Genomic DNA, 18,682 nt, shown 5'->3' with positions numbered 1-18,682 from the left:
CTCCACCAGATCCCTGACTCAGCAGATCTGTCCTCAAAAATTGTGAGTCCCTCTTCCTTTTTCCTTTGAATGTATGGCTTGGCTTCTGTCTTCACAGGCCCATTGAGGCTGGAAGGGAATGGCACCAAGGCCCTAAGTCAGACAGTGACTGTACCATCCTCACATTCCCAGGGTGCTGGATGCCTCCTGATGAGCATCTTTCTGATCCTGGTGGGTCACTCCAGGAGAGCAGGGAGGTGGCGGGATCCTCCTTTGGAAGAAGGCTGTTTCTAGGCAAGAATTAGAACTCAGAGGCTGTATTCAGTTCCAGCAGTTTCAGACATGGAGAGAGTCACAGAGTAAGGTTGTTCATGTGGTAGATTCTTTTAAAGGAATTAATTTAGGCCTCCTGGCAAAGTGAAGGGAGCTGCCTCTGATGAGAGCCAGGCAAAGGGCTTCTGAGAAATGACCTCCTCTCCCTGAGACTAATTGGGGAGGAGGGTGGATGAGGTCTTTCCTTGAGGGCCCTGGGGGACAAAGAACCCATGTCTAACATAATCCACCCAAAACAAGAGTAAGGATTTATAGTGAAGCCCAGAAGGAGATAACTACATGTGACAAACAGTGGCTAGACACTTTTGATGAGTGCTACATTTCTTTTCCCACCCTATATACTGGCAGAAAAGAATCACAAGTCATTTTTTCAGTACAAAATGGGAAACACCAAATAAATTAGTCGGTGAATAAAGTTTCTAGGAAAACTAGCAGTAGCTCCTCCACCCAAGGCTGAACTGGCAACCAAGACTCTGATAAGCAGCTCTGCATGCTAGGGTAATAATGGAAGTTTCAGAGGAGAAAAAAAAAAGAGGCAGGTAATAATGGAGCCACCCCGTTGCCAGGTCAACAGACACTGAACTCCTCTGGTCCGCCTCCCTTTAAGCCTCTTGCCCAAATCCCCCATCACTGTGAACTTAGACTGAGTGAAAGAGGAGACGACAACCCAGGGAGTTTGTGACTGTGGGACAGCTCCTCTTCCAACACTTTAGAATTATGGACTCCTTGCTGTTGGCAGAGTGAAGAGAGGGCCTTCTCTGAGTGAAAATCTGTCCATCACAATGGGTGGTTGGTCAGACGTGATTCCCTATCACTTTTTCATGTTGCAGCTGATTCTCTCTCTTCTGCTCCTCATCACATTAGCATCCCACAGGGCTTTTCAAATGTGGAAACAACTTCGGACAACTTAACTCCAGGAGATTCAGCCTCTCTAAGATGAAAGATTCTCAAACTCCATTGGTGTCTGAAGCTCTCAGAAGAAAAGAACAAAGAACAGGCTGAAAGAGAAGATCATGTAGTCCATTACCATCACCTTTTGGTATTGAATAACTGGCTCTGGCTTTGCTCAAAGAACCACGGATCTCCACGCCATGTGACATAAGAGCAGAAAACATAAAAATCAGCAAATTTCCTTGTCTCTGCCTCTGCATATTTTTGTCATTATCTCCTGAAGTTTCTCATTTTGTACAGGTTTTGTAAGTAGCCTTTACTGTAAAAACTTTATACTATGTGACACGGATTGTGTTAAGTGCTCTACTTGCGTCATCTAATCCTCAGCACAAGTCTCTGAGGTAGGTACCACTTTTTTTTTTTTTTTTTGCGGTACGCGGGCCTCTCACTGTTGTGGCCTCTCCTGTTGCAGAGCACAGGCTCCGGACGCACAGGCTCAGTGGCCATGGACCATGGGCCTAGCCGCTCCACGGCATGTGGGATCTTCCTGGACCAGGGCACGAACCCGTGTCCCCTGCATCGGCAGGCGGACTCTCAACCACTGCGCCACCAGGGAAGCCCAGGTACCACTTTTATACCTGTTTTATGTAAGAGGAAGTAGAGGCTGAAGGGGTTTGTCTGCAGCACCAGCTAATTATAAGTGGCAAGGCTGGGACTCAAACCCACACCATATGACCTCCAGACACTCACTCTCCCCTTTAATGTTCCCTGATGGGCATAGAGTGTGACAGTCCTTTGTGGTACTGGGTGAACAACATGGTGAGATGGAATGATTTCTCCTGGCTACTTCAAATTTCCCCTAGCTTAACATGAACTCCTTTGAGGCTGTAGCCTGGTGGAGAGTCAACACAACCAAGCCTCTTAACATTTCATAAGTAGCCTGATGACACACTTGTATAGAGTAGCCGAATCCTTTATACGTCAGCAAATAATGGTCTTCTTTTATTTTATTTTTTGAATATATTCTTCTTTGAAACACATTTCTTTGCAAGTTCATGTGGGAGTTATTTAAAAGATAACAAAATGTAGGTTCCTTGGGATATTCTACAATATATAGGCAATCATGCATTTCATCTGCAAATAGGGACAGTTTTATTTCTTCCTTTATTTCTTCTTTTCTAATTTGTATGCTTTTCATTCCATTTTCTTGCCTTCCTGCAATGGCTAGAACTCCCAACACTATGTTCAATAAGAGTGAAGAGAGCAGACATTCTTGTCTTGCACCCTGTCTTAGGGGGAAAGTATTCAGTCTTTCAGCATTAAGTACAGTGTTATCTGTAGGTCACTGTCAATACTCTGTATAAAGTGGAGGAAGTTTCCCTCTATTCTTTTTTTTTTTTTTTTTTTTGCAGTACGCGGGCCTCTCACTGTTGTGGCCTCTCCCGTTGTGGAGCACAGGCTCCGGACGCGCAGGCTCAGCGGCCATGGCTCACGGACCCAGCCGCTCTGCAGCATGTGGGATCTTCCCGGGCCGGGGCAGGAACCCGCGTCCCCTGCATCGGCAGGTGGAATCTCAACCACTGCGCCACCAGGGAAGCCCCAGTTTCCCTCTATTCTTAACTTACTGAGAGTTTTTAATCATGAAAGGGTTTGGAATTTGTCAAATGCTTTTTTTTAGTTTATTTATTTATTATTATTGTTATTTTTATTATTTTTGGCTGCATTGGGTCTTTGTTGCTGCATACGGGCTTTCTCTAGTTGCGGCAAGTGGGGGGCTACTATTCGTTTTGGTGCCCAGGCTTCTCATTGCCGTGGCTTCTCTTGTTGTGGAGCATGGGCTCTAGGCATGCGGGCTTCAGTAGTTGTGGCATGTGGGCTCAGTAGTTGTTGCTTGTGGGCTCTAGAGCATGGGCTCAGTAGTTGTGGCACACGGGCTTAGTTGCCCCACAGCATGTGGGATCTTCCTGGACCAGGGCTCGAATCCATTTCCCCTGCATTGGCAGGCGGATTCTTAACCACTGCACCACCAGGGAAGTCCCTCAAATGCTTTTTATGCACTAATTGAAATTATATATATATTTTTTTATTTGGTGGATTACATTGGTTGATGTTTGAATGTTGAATCAGCCTTGCATCCCTAAAATAAACACCACTTGGTCATGGCATGGACACATCTACACCCCACATATTTTGATATATTATGTTCTTATTACTCAGGTCAAAGTATTTTATAATTCTCTTTGTGAGGTCTTCATTGATCCATGGATTATTTATAATCATGTTGTTTAAAATTCAAGTATTAGAGGATATTCTGATATCTTCCTGTTATTCATTACTAACTTAATTCAGCTGCCAGCAGTGACCATACTCTGTATGATTTTAATCCTCAAATTTTTTTAAACTTGTCTGTCTTAAGAATATGGTTGAATGTTTTTGAATATTCCATGTTTACTCATGTTTATTCTGCTGTTGTTGGTTGGTTGAAATTTGTTCTACAAATTTCAATTAGGTCAGGTTAATAGTGTTGTTCAGGTTTTTTTTTAATTGATGGGCTTCATTTTTTAGAGCAGTTTTAGGTTTACATAAACAGTAAATCAAAAGTACAGAGGTCCCATACACACCTTCTGCCCCCAACAGTTTCCCTAATATTAGCATCTTGCATTAGCATGGTACATTTGCTACAACTGATGAGCCAATATTTTTTTCATTTTATTATTTTATTTTTTATTGAGAGATAATTGACATTTAACATTATATTACTTTCAGTGTACAACAATGATTATATGTATATACTGCAAAATGATCACCACGATAAGTTTAGTTGACATCTGCTGATGAACCAACCAATATTGATGCATTATTATTAACTAAAGTCCAGAGTTTATGAGTCCACTCTTTGAATTGTACACTCTATGAGTTTTGACAAACGTATAATGACATTTATCCACCATTGTAGTATTATACAGGATACTTTCAGTGCCCTAAAAATCCGCTGTGCTCCAGCAGTTCATACTTGCTTTCTTCTCGCTGGCCCCTGGCAACCACGGATCTTTTTACTGTCTCCATAATTTTGCCTTTTCCAGAATGTCATATAGTTGGAATCATACAGTATGGAGCCTTTTCAGTTTGGCTTCTGTCACTTAGAAATATACATTTAAGTTTCTTCCATGTCTTTCTGTGGCTTGATAGCTCATGTAGTTTTATTGTTGAATACTGTTCCATTTATAGATGAACCACAGTTTGTTTATCCATTCACCTGTTGAAGGACATCTTGGTTGTTTCCACACTTTGGCAATTATAAACTACTACAAATATTTGTGTGCAGATTTTCATGTGTTGATGTTCAGGTTTTTATATCCTTAATTTTTTGTCAACTTGCTCCATCAATTATTGAGAGAGGAGCATTGAAATCTACAACTATAATTTCAGATTTGTCTATGTATCTTTTCAGTGTTAGTTAGGATTTGCTCAAGCATTTTGAAGCATATTATTGGGTGCAGCATATTTAGGATTTCTGTGACCTCTTGATGAATTAATCTTTCTATCATTATAAAAATATCTTTGTTTTTCTGAACTAATATTGCTTTTTCTGAAGTATACTTTGTCTAATAGCAATATAACCACAAGCCTTTATTGTGATTAGCATTTTTCTTAATATACTTTTCTACCCATTGAATTTAGCCTATTTGTGTCTTTATATTTAAAGTCTATTTCTTTTTTTTAAGATTTTTTTCTGATGTGAACCATTTTTTAATGTTTTTATTGAATTTGTTACAATATTGCTTCTGTTTTATGTTTTGGTTTTCTGGCTGTGAGGCATGTGGGATCTCAGCTCCCTGACCAGGGCTCAAACCCACACCCCCTGCACTGGAAGCCAAAGTCTTAACCACTGGACCACCAGGGAAGTCCCTAAAGTCTATTTCTTATAGAGCAAATATTTGAGTCTTGCCTTTTCATCCAGTCAGACAACCTAGCCTTTTAATTGGAGTGTTCACAACACTTATGTTTAATGTAATTTTCAACACAATTTGGTTCAAACTTGATATTTGCTATTTGTTTTCTATTTGATTGTGTCTCTTTTTTAATTTTTCCTCTTTTCTTGCCTTCATTTGAATTACTTGAACATTTTTAGTAATTTATGTCATCTCCTCTATTGGCTTGTTAGTACACTTTATTTTTACTAGTTTCTGTGGAATTTGCATAATGTATTTTTAACTTCTTACTATCTACTTTCAAATACTGATTTAGCAATTCACATATAAATGTAAGAATCCTATAATAATCATATTCCATTTTCTTCTCCCTTATTGTGGTATTTTTGTCATATATTTTACTGGTATATATCATATAAATTCCATAATGTATTTATCTTATATTAGTTTTAAAATAATCTTTTAAAAAATATTTAAAACTACTGTACTACCCAAAGCAATTTACAGATTCAATGCAATCCCTATCAAACTACCACTGGCATTTTTCACAGAACTAGAACAAAAAATTTCACAATTTGTATGGAAACACAAAAGACCCCGAATAGCCAAAGCAATCTTGAGAACGAAAAATGGAGCTGGAGGAATCAGGCTCCCTGCCTTCAGACTTTACTACAAAGCTACAGTAATCAAGACAGTGTGGTACTGGCACAAAAACAGAAAGATAAATGGAACAGGATAAAAAGCCCAGAGATAAACCCATGCACATATGGTCAACTTATCTTTGATAAAGGAGGCAGGAATGTACAGTGGAGAAAGGACAGGCTCTTCAATAAGTGGTGCTGGGAAAACTGGACAGGGACATGTAAAAGTATGAGATTAGATCACTCCCTAACACCATACACAAAAATAAGCTCAAAATGGATTAAAGACCTAAATGTAAGGCCAGAAACTATCAAACTCTTAGAGGAAAACATAGGCAGAACACTCTATGACATAAATCACAGCAAGATCCTTTTTGACCAACCTCCTAGAGAAATGGAAATAAAAACAAAAATAAACAAATGGGACCCAATGAAACTACAAAGCTTTTGCACAGCAAAGGAAACCATAAACAAGACCAAAAGACAACTCTCAGAATGGGAGAAAATATTTGCAAATGAAGCAACTGACAAAGGATTAATCTCCAAAATTTATAATCAGCTCATGCAGCTCAATAGCAAAAAAAACAAACAACCCAATCCAAAAATGGGTAGAAGACCTAAATAGACATTTCTCCACAGAAGATATACAGACTGCCAACAAACACATGAAAGAATGCTCAACATCTTTAATCATTAGAGAAATGCAAATCAAAACTACAATGAGGTATCATCTCACACCAGTCAGAATGGTCATCATCAAAAAATCTAGAAACAATAAATGCTGGAGAGGGTGTGGGAAAAAGGGAACACTCTTGCACTGCTGGTGGGAATGTGAATTGGTACAGCCACTATGGAGAACAGTATGGAGGTTCCTGAAAGAACTACAAATAGAACTACCATATGACCCAGCAATCCCACTACTGGGCATATACCCTGAGAAAACCATAATTCAAAAATAGTCATGTACCAAAATGTTCATAGCAGCCCTATTTACAATAGCCTGGAGATGGAAACAACCTAAGTGTCCATCATCGGATGAATGGATAAAGAAGATGTGGCACATATATACAATGGAATATTACTCAGCCATAAAAAGAAACGAAATTGAGCTATTTGTAATGACATGGATAGACCTAGAGTCTGTCATACAGAGTGAAGTAAGTCAGAAACAGAAAGACAAATACCGTATGTTAACACATATATATGGAATTTAAGAAGAAAATAATGTCATGAAGAACCTAGGGGTAAGACAGGAATAAAGACACAGACCTACTAGAGAATGGACTTGAGGGTATGGGGAGGGGGAAGGGTAAGCTGTGACAAAGCAAAAGAGAGGCATGGACATATATACACTACCAAACGTAAGGTAGATAGCTAGTGGGAAGCAGCCGCATAGCACAGGGAGATCAGCTCAGTGCTTTGTGACCGCCTGGAGGGGTGGGATAGGGAGGGTGCAAGGGAGACGCAAGAGGGAGGGGATATGGGAACATATGTATATGTATAACTGGTTCATTTTTTTATAAAGCAGAAACTAACCATTGTTAAGCAATTATACTCAAAGATGTAAAAAAAAAAAGAAATAGACCCTTCACATGGCATGGACATATATACACTACCAAATGTAAAATAGATAGCTAGTGGGAAGCAGCCACATAGCACAGGGAGATCAGCTTGGTGCTTTGTGACCACCTAGAGGGGTGGGAGGGAGACGCAAGAGGGAGTAGATATGGGGATAAAAAAAGAAAAAGAAAATTAAAACTGAGAAAAATTATATTTACCATATTTAGTGTTCTTTAGTCCTTTGCCCAGATTCAGTGTTCCATCTGGCATCATTTTCCTTTAGTCTGAAGTACATTTTTTAAATTACTTCTTATATTGCTAGTCTACTGGCAACAAACTCTCTCAGGCTTTGTTGAATACTGAAGTAGTTTATCATTATTTTCAAGGATATTTACATAGACATCAAATTCTAGTGTGACAGTTTTTTTTTAAAAGCAATTGAAACATGACTTTCCCTTGTATTCTGGCTTACACTATTTCTGATAAGTAATCCATGCACGGTGACTTTTACCTTTGTTTTTCTTTCTGTTTTTTGTCATACTTCTCCAGCTGCTTTTAAGATTTTCTTTTTATTACTAGTTTTCAGATATTTTGTCATTATATGCTTTGGTGTGTCCTTACTTGTTTTTATCCTGCTTGGCTTCATTGAGATTCTTGCATTTCTGAGTTTTTAGTTTTCCTTAAATTTGGGAAATGTTCTGCCATTATTTTTTCAAATATATTTATTGTTCCCTAACTATATATATATATATATATATATATATATATATATATATATATACACACATATTAGACATCTTGGTATTGTCCCACAGATCACTGAGGAAGCTCTTAGTTTCTATTGCTAGGCCAGCCAACTCAATGACCTTTTATTTTGCAGTGTCGAGTCTACCATTAACCTCGATGAATAAAATTTTCATTCAGAAATTGTATTTTTAAATCTCTCAAAGCTTCACTTGGTAGCCTTTATATCTTCTATTTAACTCCTTATTATATTAATATTTTCCTTTAAATCCTTGGGTACATTTATAATAGCTCTTTTAAGTCTTTGGATGTTAACCTCAACTTAGATGCTCCTATAATTTCTGGGCTGTTTATATTGACTATTTTTCCCTCTTGATTATTGGTCATATTTTCCTACTGTTCTTGTATTGCTGGAAACTTTTTATTAAATGCTGGACATTGTGAATTTTATGTGGTTGAATATCGGGATTATGTTTTCTTCCTTTACAGGGTGCAGGATTTTGTTCTGGAAGGCAGATCATCTTAACTCTTTTGAGGCTTATCTTTAAACTTTATCAGGCATGTTTACAGTATGTTTTATTCTAGGGTTATTTTATTACTAATACTAAAATATTTTCCTTCTGAGGACTCTACTGAATGCTCCCAGTATTCAGGAGGACTCTGCAATTTGGCTGATGACAACTGAATGATTTCCCACCTGTGCAAGCTCTGAAAATATTTCAACCTGCAGCTCCGCAGTTATTCAATAGTTGTTATTTTCAGGGTTCTATATATGTGATAAGGTCAAATATGTTAAGAATTTTGTAAAATCTTTGATGTCCTCACTGATATTTTTTGAAAATACTATTAGTTACCAAAAGAAAACTCCCTTGTATTATTCTTTCTCACTACAATTATGCATTTTTCTACTTGTCCTGGTATTCTGATTTTTATTTTTTGCTTTATGCCTTTAGGTGTATATAGATAAAGGATTAGGATACCATCTGGTGGACTGATCTTTTCTCTTTATTAAATGTCCCTCTTTATCTATACAAATGTCCATTGCCTTGAATTCTACCTTGTTTGATATTTAAAAAGTGGTACCAGCATTCTTACAGATACAATTTGCATAATGTACCTTTCAACATTCTCTTGGTTTCACGCTTTCTCTGTTCTTATATTCAACGTGAATCTTACATAACCATCTTGTAGTTTTATTTTACTGGAATACTGAGAGGCCGAGTGGAGATTTAGACCCAATTAGAAGTGACAAGTTCCAACACCTGGACTCTTAGAGCCTGAGCTGTGTTGCTTCCCTGAATATTGCAAGTCCTCTCTCTTCTCGGTCTCCATGCTCTCCTTGGCTGATCCCATTCACTTCTGCAGTTGTCACTACAATTCCACATGTCTAGCCCAAACTACTCTGTGGCCCTACAGACTTTTATCCAATTCTCTGGTGGAACTCTCCTCCTGAATGTCCCAAACTTACCTCAGTCTCAACAGGTCCAAAATTTGTTCCACCATTAATCAAGATTAACACTGTTTCTCTGTCCCAGGCTTCCAGCTCAGTGATGTTCAAGCTGCAATGCTGGCTCTGGTCACAAAGGTGACCCTTTACTTTTTAAGTTTCTTCAATAGACATCCAAGTTTTGCTAAAAGAGAAAAATAAATCTGTCATTATTTTTAAAAACAAGTTAGGAGATATTATCTACCCCACAGTACCTATTCAGTTTTGAAAATGTATATGAATCAAAGAGATTGACAAAGTCTACTTGGCACGTTCTTTCCCACAAAATATGCATTCGTACAACAAATGCCTATCTTCACCCATTGCTGACAGGTGACTTAATTTTCTCCTGGAAAGCTTTTCTCTGTGTCCTTGCTTCTACTTCTTCATAGTTTCTGCTCTCCCCTAATTTCATCTCCCTCACAAGTTGGACTTAACATGATTACCTCTCCAGTCAGAGACTCCCATTTCTTTTCCTTTTTGCTTCCCAACATCAATTGCCTGATTATCTCTACTATGCCCAGTTTTACTCAATGTGAGAGAAAATACAATTCCTCTTAGAAGAAACAGTGGGATTAGGATTTGCTGTTACTAAAAGATGTTTCAAAACAACAAAATGTTTAAATTATATTTAAGAAAATAGGTGGCTGTCTCCAGGTGTTCCTTAACTCCTTGGACTTAACATGATTACCTCTCAGGTCCTCAATATTAGGGACTCCATTTTTTTCCTTCTGCTTTTTTTCCTTTTTGGTTCCCAACATCGATGGCCTGATGATCTCTACTATGCCTAATTTTATTCAATGTGAGGGGAAAACCGTCTCCCTTTAGAGGAAACAATAGGATTGGAATTTGCCACTACTAAGATATCTAAAAAACAGCCATTTTGAAATTATATTTAAGAAAATAGGTGGCTGTTCCAATCATTGCTTTAATGGATTAGGTATTTGTTTTATTGAAAGGCTGAGAGCACTGATTCTGGACCCAATAGTTTGGGCTATATCCTGGTTTTAAAACTTACTAGCTATACAACTACAGGTAATTTGCTTAATCTTTATGTGCCTCAGTTTCCTCCTACATAAAATGGGTACATTGATAGTATAGCCCTCACAGATTTCTTCTGAGGAATGGATTGATTAGTACCTGTAAATAGCTGAGAACACTGTCTCTAATATGGTGCACGCTAAAAGTATGTTATGAATATTGTTATTATTACCTTTTTTCTGCATAGTCCAAATTAACATGATGACATATATATATTCAGAATTGTTTTAATGGCAATAAGATTATAACTGTACAAAAAATAAAATCTAAAAGCCAGACATTGAAGTAAATAACAGCAGAAAAATTACATTTTATCACACATAATTCCTAAATGTCATTAGTTGCAAATTCCTTTATGTCTTTTTCTACTTTTATATGCACATTCCCATATATAATTATATACCTTAGTTTTTTTATTAGGGTACCTGTAACATACACCATTGATCCAGAAACACTTTTTTGAGAAAAAAACAAAACATATCACATAAAATCTACACATATATTTTATGACGTATCCCAATGTGAGAAATGTTGAAGATTTTTAAAAAATTGATGCTAACATAGAGTAAGACAATTTAGGTCATATGATATATGTGTTGCTAGGATCTGTGGCATTTTCATGTATTTCCTTGTAGCCTGTTTCTAGGCATGTTTGTATTCAATGTAATTGTGTTTCCACTATGCTACCAGTGGTTCTCAGGTGTTAATGTGCATTAGAACCTCTCAGGGGAACATGATAATAATGTATGTTTTGTGGCCCAGTTGGAAGTGTGTTTGATTCATGAAATCTGGCGAGAGGTGCCAAAGTCTACATTATTAGAAAGAGAGACAGAAGATTCTGAAGCAGGTAGTCTTTGTGGAATCCTTCAAAAAATCACTGATACATACAGGCAAGGACTCCCTCTTAGACCAAAACTTTACTCAGGCTCCTCTGGCCTTCTTTTCAATGAAGTCTTGTCCTTGGTTCTGGCCTTGGCCTGGTAAGCCCAGTTTTAGCAAGAAATTCTGGTTAGGCAATTTATCAAGAATTCCCCCAACCTTGATATCTAATCAAGCTTGATACATAACCAAGCTCCTCTTCATAATTTTCCATCCTCTCCCTCACCCTTCCCATTGGCCATAAATCCCTAGCTGTCCCTGTTATATTTGGAGTTGAGTTCAATTTCTCTCCCTTGTTGCAATAGTTTTGATCCTTATTGCAGTAAAGTATTTCTTGCTGTTTTTAATAAGTAATAGTGTTCAAGAAGCTGGAGGAAAGATTGAAGGTAGTTAGTGGAGACATGGAATACAAAAAATATAAAAAAGACCCAAATTGAACATCTAGAGATAAAAACTACAATGTCTGAAATGAAAAATATGTTAGATGGGGTTAATGGCAGATTAGATGTTGCAGAAGGTTAGTGAACCTGAAGATACAGCAATTGAAACAATTCAAAATGAAATACAGAGAGAAAAAAGACAAATAAATCAACAGATCTCTTAATCCCATACCCCTATTTTATAGCACAGGGAATTATAGCCATTATCTTATAATAACTTTGAATCGAGTATAATCTGTAAAAATACTGAGTCACTATTCTGTATACCTGAAACTAATATAATATTGTAATTCAACTGTACTTCAATTAAAAAAATGAACAAGCATTACTGAGTTGTGGGACAACTATACTGATAATCATTTTAAATGGAAGTGGTCTAAGCTCTCTAATGACATGACAGAGATTGTCAGAGTGTATAAAAGGCTCAGCCCCTAATATCTGAATGTTATGGAGAAGAGAGACCTGGCTGCACACACAAAAAATCATATACACATGCTGAGAAAAAGATCTTTTTGCTAAAAATATACATACCACGGTCCAAGCATCATTAAGATAGTACTCACCTAAGCTAGTACAATTCTAAGTCAGGTAGAGGATAAAAATGCACACCTCTATAGGAGACAAACTAGGACACTGAAGTGTTTAGAGAAATCTGTAATGATGGAGGGTGGAGGTGGCTCACCACAGCACAGGAATGGACTGGGCTTGTGACACAGTTTGGATGCTACTTCCAAAAACTGAGGGGAGTCTGAGGGACTTGGGTCCTGCAAGTGCAGGTGAACATAAGAAGTAGGTAAACATAGCTCACACTCTCTTTACCTATTTTAGTTCTCTAGGCAGCCCTGGAAATTATCTCCATTTTACCACTGAACAGAGTAAAATAACTGAGGCACTGTCATGGTAATAACCACTGTTTATATTACTAGCTAAATGATTCAGAAGTAATTTGAAATTCATTATTCTCATTTGTTGTTGCTTTTTCATCAAGTTCTTCACTGTCTTTAAGTTGATTGACATATTTAGTTTGCTTCCTTTTTTTTTTTTTTGGCCGTGCAGCATGCAGGATCTTAGTTCCTGACCAGGGATTGAAACTGGGCCCTCTACAGTGGAAGTGCGAAGTCCTAACCACTGGACTGTCAGGGAATTCCTGCTTCCTCATTTAAAAATCAAACTTTAATATAATTAGAGATTAAGTAATACTTGTTGATTTAGGAAAAATAGAAAAAAACTTAAAATTAATCTACGGACGTGTGATCTCAGTAAAGGAAACAGGGTGTTGAAAGTAAGATTTAAAATTTTTCTTCTTAATACATTTTCTCTCTGTTCCAAAGCAACAACAAAACCACTTTAGGATGCATATTTTACAGTCAGAAACACAATAAAGCTCTTTCCATTTGTGGGAAAATGATTTTTTTAATTGGCATACATCTGAAGATTTCTCTCTTCATATGAAATTCACCAAAGTTTATTTTTACTAAATGGAAAATATTTTCCATCAGCTACAAGGGAAAGAGTGAATTTCTAAACAGGCTAATTGTAACTTTTAAAACAATGTTTGGGGGAAAATTAAATATACAAATAAATGTTAAGATTTTAAAATTTATAGGGATGCCTTATTTATTTGGTTATGTATATTACTCAGAAAGCACTTCGACTGGTTACACAAGATAGCAACTACATTACATGCCATATGCTTGAAAATTTTAAAATGGGATCTTTCTAAACAAAACCAGCATGTTTATTACATGAAATATGTGATATCAGGGAAGAAGACAGTGAATAGACATAGGATTTTGTCCATTTCATTCATGTAATCCAGTCATTTTTCTACTCTCAGGACAACTTTTAAGTTTCATATATAAATAGCTCCGTTCTATTAAGTAAATGTATTCACTTAATGTTCCCAAAGTTGCCAACTGAGAGTGGACCTGCTGAAACATGACTGTTATTTTCACAGTTTTGAAAAACAGGAGCTAACTGAAAGTTGGTCAAATGTGATCCAATTAGCTTTAAGGAGAGGAGAGGAGACATAAAAAATAAACATAGCAAGTTAAACATGTCTCCTTGGCAGGGGCTTTGAAAGAGGCAGTATTCCTCTTAAGAGACTCTGAGCCTTGTTTAATCATGACTAAATATAGGATGATGATAGAAAATTTTACAAGTACTTTCTTTGGATGATTGGATTATGGTTTTGTTTATATTTTTCCTTATATTTTCTGCATAATCCAAATGTCTAATGACCTTGTATAACACAAATAATTATAAAAAGTATTTCATTTAGAAATGTTCCTCACAGGAACTTTTAAACATGAGAGTGTAAAGAAATAAACAACTCACAAAGACTCAATGTTAATTTTTGTTATATGTTATTTTAGATAAATTATAATTGCTAAAATCTTTAATAATAAAAATTAAATGCATTATTATATTATTAAATATCTACTACATCAGACACTGTGCTGTAAATTGAGCTCCAGGGTGATTAAGACAAAATCATTGTTGTAAAAGGGCACAGGCTTGCATAGAAAAGATAATGCCTAATTTATTTAATAATTATATAATTATACATTTATTATTAATAATAGATTCATAATAATGCATTAATTTAACAGGATATTTGGAAAGATTAAAAAACAGTACTGGTTTAGCAACAAGGTCGTACTGTATAGCACAGGGAACAACATTCAATATCCTGTGATAAACCATAATGGAAAAGAATATTAAAAAAGAATGTATAAAAATAAGGTACTGGTTTAAATATAGACATACATTGATTGTTGAATGCAATCCAATTTTAGAAATATTAAAATTTGGAAAGGTATATTCCTTGTGAAATCAAACAAGTAAGGTAATGATTTGTTTGTAGGACGTCCTACAAGGTTTGTAGGACGGTGTAATCACTGTCAGGGTTTCCCCATGCCTATGCTGGCAAAACTGAGATGCATTAGAATCACCTGAGGAATTTTCAAAACAGTAGTTACTGATCAGGTGATTCAAGGGTGACAGTGGGAGGTGGGAGTGGGAAGGGCACCCTCGTGTCAGCATTTTTAACATTTCCCTCAGGTGATTATGATGGAAGTAAGGGGTCTGCGTAAACACTGGCACATACAAGGTTTTTTTTTTTTTTTTTTTTTTTGCGGTAGGCGGGCCTCTAACTGTTGTGGCCTCTCCCGCTGCGGAGCACAGGCTCCGGACTCGCAGGCCCAGCGGCCATGGCTCACGGGCTCAGCTGCTCCGCGGCATGTGGGAACCTCCCGGACCGGGGCACGAACCCGCGTCCCCTGCATTGGCAGGCAGACTCCCAACCACTGCGCCACCAGGGAAGCCCATATACAAGGTTTTTAAAACAAGATTGCAGATCTTGGGTTAGAGACTTTCCTTGCTATGTTCCTTTGGAAATTAAAAGTAATACTTTACAGGAAATAGTTACTTGCTTAGGCCACTTAACTAAGAACAGTCAGGAACAGTATTGAGCTTGGTTCTGAATTCCATTATAGTTAGTGAATCAATTAAAATAATTAATAATTAAATATCTACTATGTTAGACAATACACTAGAAACTGAGCTCCAGGATTATTAAGAAAAAATCATTGTCTTCATAGGGGCACACAATTACATAAAAATGATAAAGCCAGACATTCAAAACAGTTTTTAAGAACTTACAAAGCAGTTTCATGTTTCATGTATGGAAGAGGTAGAAATGGGAAAGGAGCACATTTCAGCTTTAAAATGTGTTCCTCTAACATAATTTACATGGCTTGTGGGTCTGTTAAACTGGTTGGGCAGGCCTACCCAGACTCTTTTCTGAGAAAAATCCCCCACATAGGGTAGAAACACAGGCAAAACAAAGCTTTCAGCCTGTTTGTGTTTTGAAGGTTTGAGGTAGTACAATTCTGGGCATCTAGATGTGTCTCCTGAGCTGGGCCCCAGTGCATTCATGTCTGAGTTTTCAAAAGGAGGAGCATAAAAATAAAACCAAAAGGGCTGTTTTGTTCAGAACCAACATAAGAACAAGAACCATGGGAATGGTACTCTCGGGAATATAACTCCAAAGTGAGGATAAAAGCCTTCTCCACACTTTTATAGAGGTCAAAGGGGGGATTTATCTCACCAGGGACTGCAGAGAGATCAGTGGGGTTTTGTTACCTTGTGGACTCTAGCACATCAGCAACAGGAACAGAAACAGGAGCCAGCAAAAGGAAAAGTATACCCAACTGATATGGCAATAATCAGGTGAGTAGGGGTACCGCAAATATGATCAGAATGACAGGGTGGAATCCACCTATTTTGCCCTCTGGACTTGTGAGCCTGGGTGAAAACTCCCTTTAGTACTTCCCCAAGTATCTGATGAGGGCCAGGGTCCTGCTAAATGCTGGGGAGTTGCCTAGTAGGCAGCCCAACACAGTTCCACACCTCATATATTCCACTCAGCAGCCCTGTAAGGCAAGCATTATTCCCCATTTCACAGAAGAGAAGACTGACTCTTTACAGGAATGTATCTGTAATAAAGGGAGGGTTTACTTCCAGTTAAGACTAGAAGATGCTTAAAGTTCACTTTTCTTTAAGTTTGCTGAACCAGTAATTATTTTGTACATTCACAGACTCATTGAAAAACCATTTTCATTGCTTCTAAAACTCCAGATAATTAAAGGGAAAAAAGTCACATATTATCCAACCATAGAGAAATGTGCTCCAATTAACATCCTGGGATATTTGATTTCAGATTTTTGGAGGGTTCATATAATATATATATATATTTTTAATGAGACAATAATAAATGTATAGATTGATTTTTAATTGCTTTATTAACTTTACATTTTTCCATGCAAATGGGTGAAACTCTACTGTTGACAGAAACTTAGATTGCATGCCAAGGCAATCTCCAATTAGAAGCTGGTAACACAAGAACCCACCTGACACATGGAAATTACATAAGGTTCACAGCAAACGGATCAGTAAAGGCATATCAGGAAAACGCAAGGAAAAGGAGAACAACAGTGGGAATCACAGTATTAATCTCATGGAAAATGGCAGGAGTCAAGGCATAAGGCAAAATTCATCATGATGGTCATGGTGATTAGAGAGCTCCCCCATAAGGATACGCAGACAATTCCTCAATTGCAGCTCCCTAAGTTTTCTCCTGATTTCTCTCATCTCCTCCATGAACATTTCCATATCATCTCCATCTCCACCCAACCCATCGTTGATCTGCCTATTGGGTATGGCCCATCGGAAATTAGGGGCAAGTCGGCGAGCCTGTCCCCGTCTATTATTTCCTGCTGGCTGGTGGCCTTCGCCCCCTCCCAAAGGGCGGTCTTCCTCTCCATTCTGCACGGGCTGCTCCATTTCTTCGTTTTCCTGGTGGATATTTGCCATGATGAGATATTTTTCCCTGGTTATTTTTCTTTGAACAACAAGTAAGACAAAGGCAAGGAGAGAGACTGAATGCTTGGTGCACTAACCAGCAGGATTCAAAGCCCTGATATCAAAGACTTTTAAAATTTATTTTTTCCCACCTCAGAAGCCTCGTGCGCCTTCTAGGGAGCCTCCAATTTGAGCCCCTTCCCCAGCTCTCTCCTTTTCTCTCCCTCCCCCAAACCCAAAGCCCACCATTTTTCTTTTCCCAGGATTCTTTCCCAGAGCGCAGCAGGCACCAAAATGGAGGACGGGGGATAGGGCCTGGGGGAGTTAGGAAGGGGTCTCAGACTGGCTTTGCACCAGCACCCCCCGCACCGACCTGGGCCTATTCTCGCTGTCTCCTGCTCCTCTTGATTCTCGCCACGAGTACGCCGCCGCGACGCCTAGTCCCGCAGACCTGCAAAGGGGCGGGGTGGGAGCAGGGGGCTGCTGCAGCCGGGCGCTCGGCCCCTTCCCGGCCCCACGCCCCCGCCAACCCCTCCCTCCCCGCGTCCTCCGCCCCCACCCTCAGCCGCTCCCATCCCCTCCCCCCTCCCAGGTTCACCATTGCCCTGCAGGAACTCAGGAATGATTTCCCATCGCTCTTAGTTGCTCTGCTGCCCTCCCTGGAACCCTGCCGTCCCTGCACCCCCACCCAAGGGGGCCCCCATTTCTATTCCCAAGAAAGCCGAGGCGTGGAGAGAGCTCGCCGGGACCCGCCGCGCTGATCCCCTGCGCCGGCCTCTGGGGTTGGCGGGCCGCTGCAGCCCTGGCGTCAGCGCGCGGGCCCCGGGGCCCTTACCTGCTCTGCTTCCCCCGGGCCCGATGCCAGCCCGCCGTGCGCAGGGCAGCGGGGAGCTGGTACCCAGACACGAGTGACGACTGCACCGAAGGCTGCGTCGCTCTGCAGCTCGCGGTCACGTGAGGGCTTCGCGTCACCGCCGAGCTCTCCCCCAACTCCTGCGGCCGGTGCAGCAGGAGCGCCCCCCTCCAGCCCAGTGCACACACACAGACAGCCCCCTCCGCCTGTTTGTGCGCAGGGCCACAGCGCGCACTGCTCTGTCACTCATCTTGCTCCTCTCCAATCTGAGAGCCCACAAGTGGCATCACCTCCCTGCGGTTGGAGTTTGCCCTTCTCTGGTTACCAGGGAGGGCCTGCAACACCCTCCACCTCTCCCACTCCCACCCCACGCTTTGGCGTTGGCTTTTTCTGCTCTCTCTTCTCGCTAACCGCGGGCCCCCCCGCCCCCACTCCCTTGCCACACACAGGCTGCATGTGCACAGCCACCATTGCCCACCATGTCCCCTGAATTCATACCCTTCTAGATTGAGGGCTGGGGTGAGGAGGGAGCAAGGGAC

The 18,682-nt window shown here is 39.4% G+C and overlaps 1 protein-coding gene across 2 annotated transcripts; it reads right to left on the bottom strand.

Annotated features, from left to right (window-relative positions):
• Nucleotides 1-16,963: 16,963 nt before the first annotated feature.
• Nucleotides 16,964-18,234, bottom strand: BEX3 (brain expressed X-linked 3; the record flags this gene model as incomplete). Of its 2 annotated transcripts, none has more annotated exons than XM_079726898.1 (3): nucleotides 18,126-18,234; nucleotides 17,664-17,741; nucleotides 16,964-17,284 (listed from the first exon to the last, which is right to left on the bottom strand). In XM_079726898.1, exon 3 carries the CDS (start codon nucleotides 17,270-17,272, stop codon nucleotides 16,964-16,966), a length of 309 nt encoding a protein of 102 aa, XP_079583024.1. In that variant the 5' UTR covers nucleotides 17,273-17,284; nucleotides 17,664-17,741; nucleotides 18,126-18,234. The 2 variants fall into 2 exon arrangements, with proteins under 2 accessions (XP_079583024.1, XP_079583023.1); XM_079726897.1 differs by having other exon boundaries at nucleotides 16,964-17,330; nucleotides 18,126-18,228.
• Between the last annotated feature and the right edge of the window lie 448 nt (nucleotides 18,235-18,682).

The sequence above is a fragment of the Hyperoodon ampullatus genome (assembly GCF_949752795.1).
Source record: "Hyperoodon ampullatus genome assembly, chromosome: X".
Taxonomy (NCBI): domain Eukaryota; kingdom Metazoa; phylum Chordata; class Mammalia; order Artiodactyla; family Ziphiidae; genus Hyperoodon; species Hyperoodon ampullatus.
This window is presented reverse-complemented; position numbering and strand designations above follow the sequence as displayed.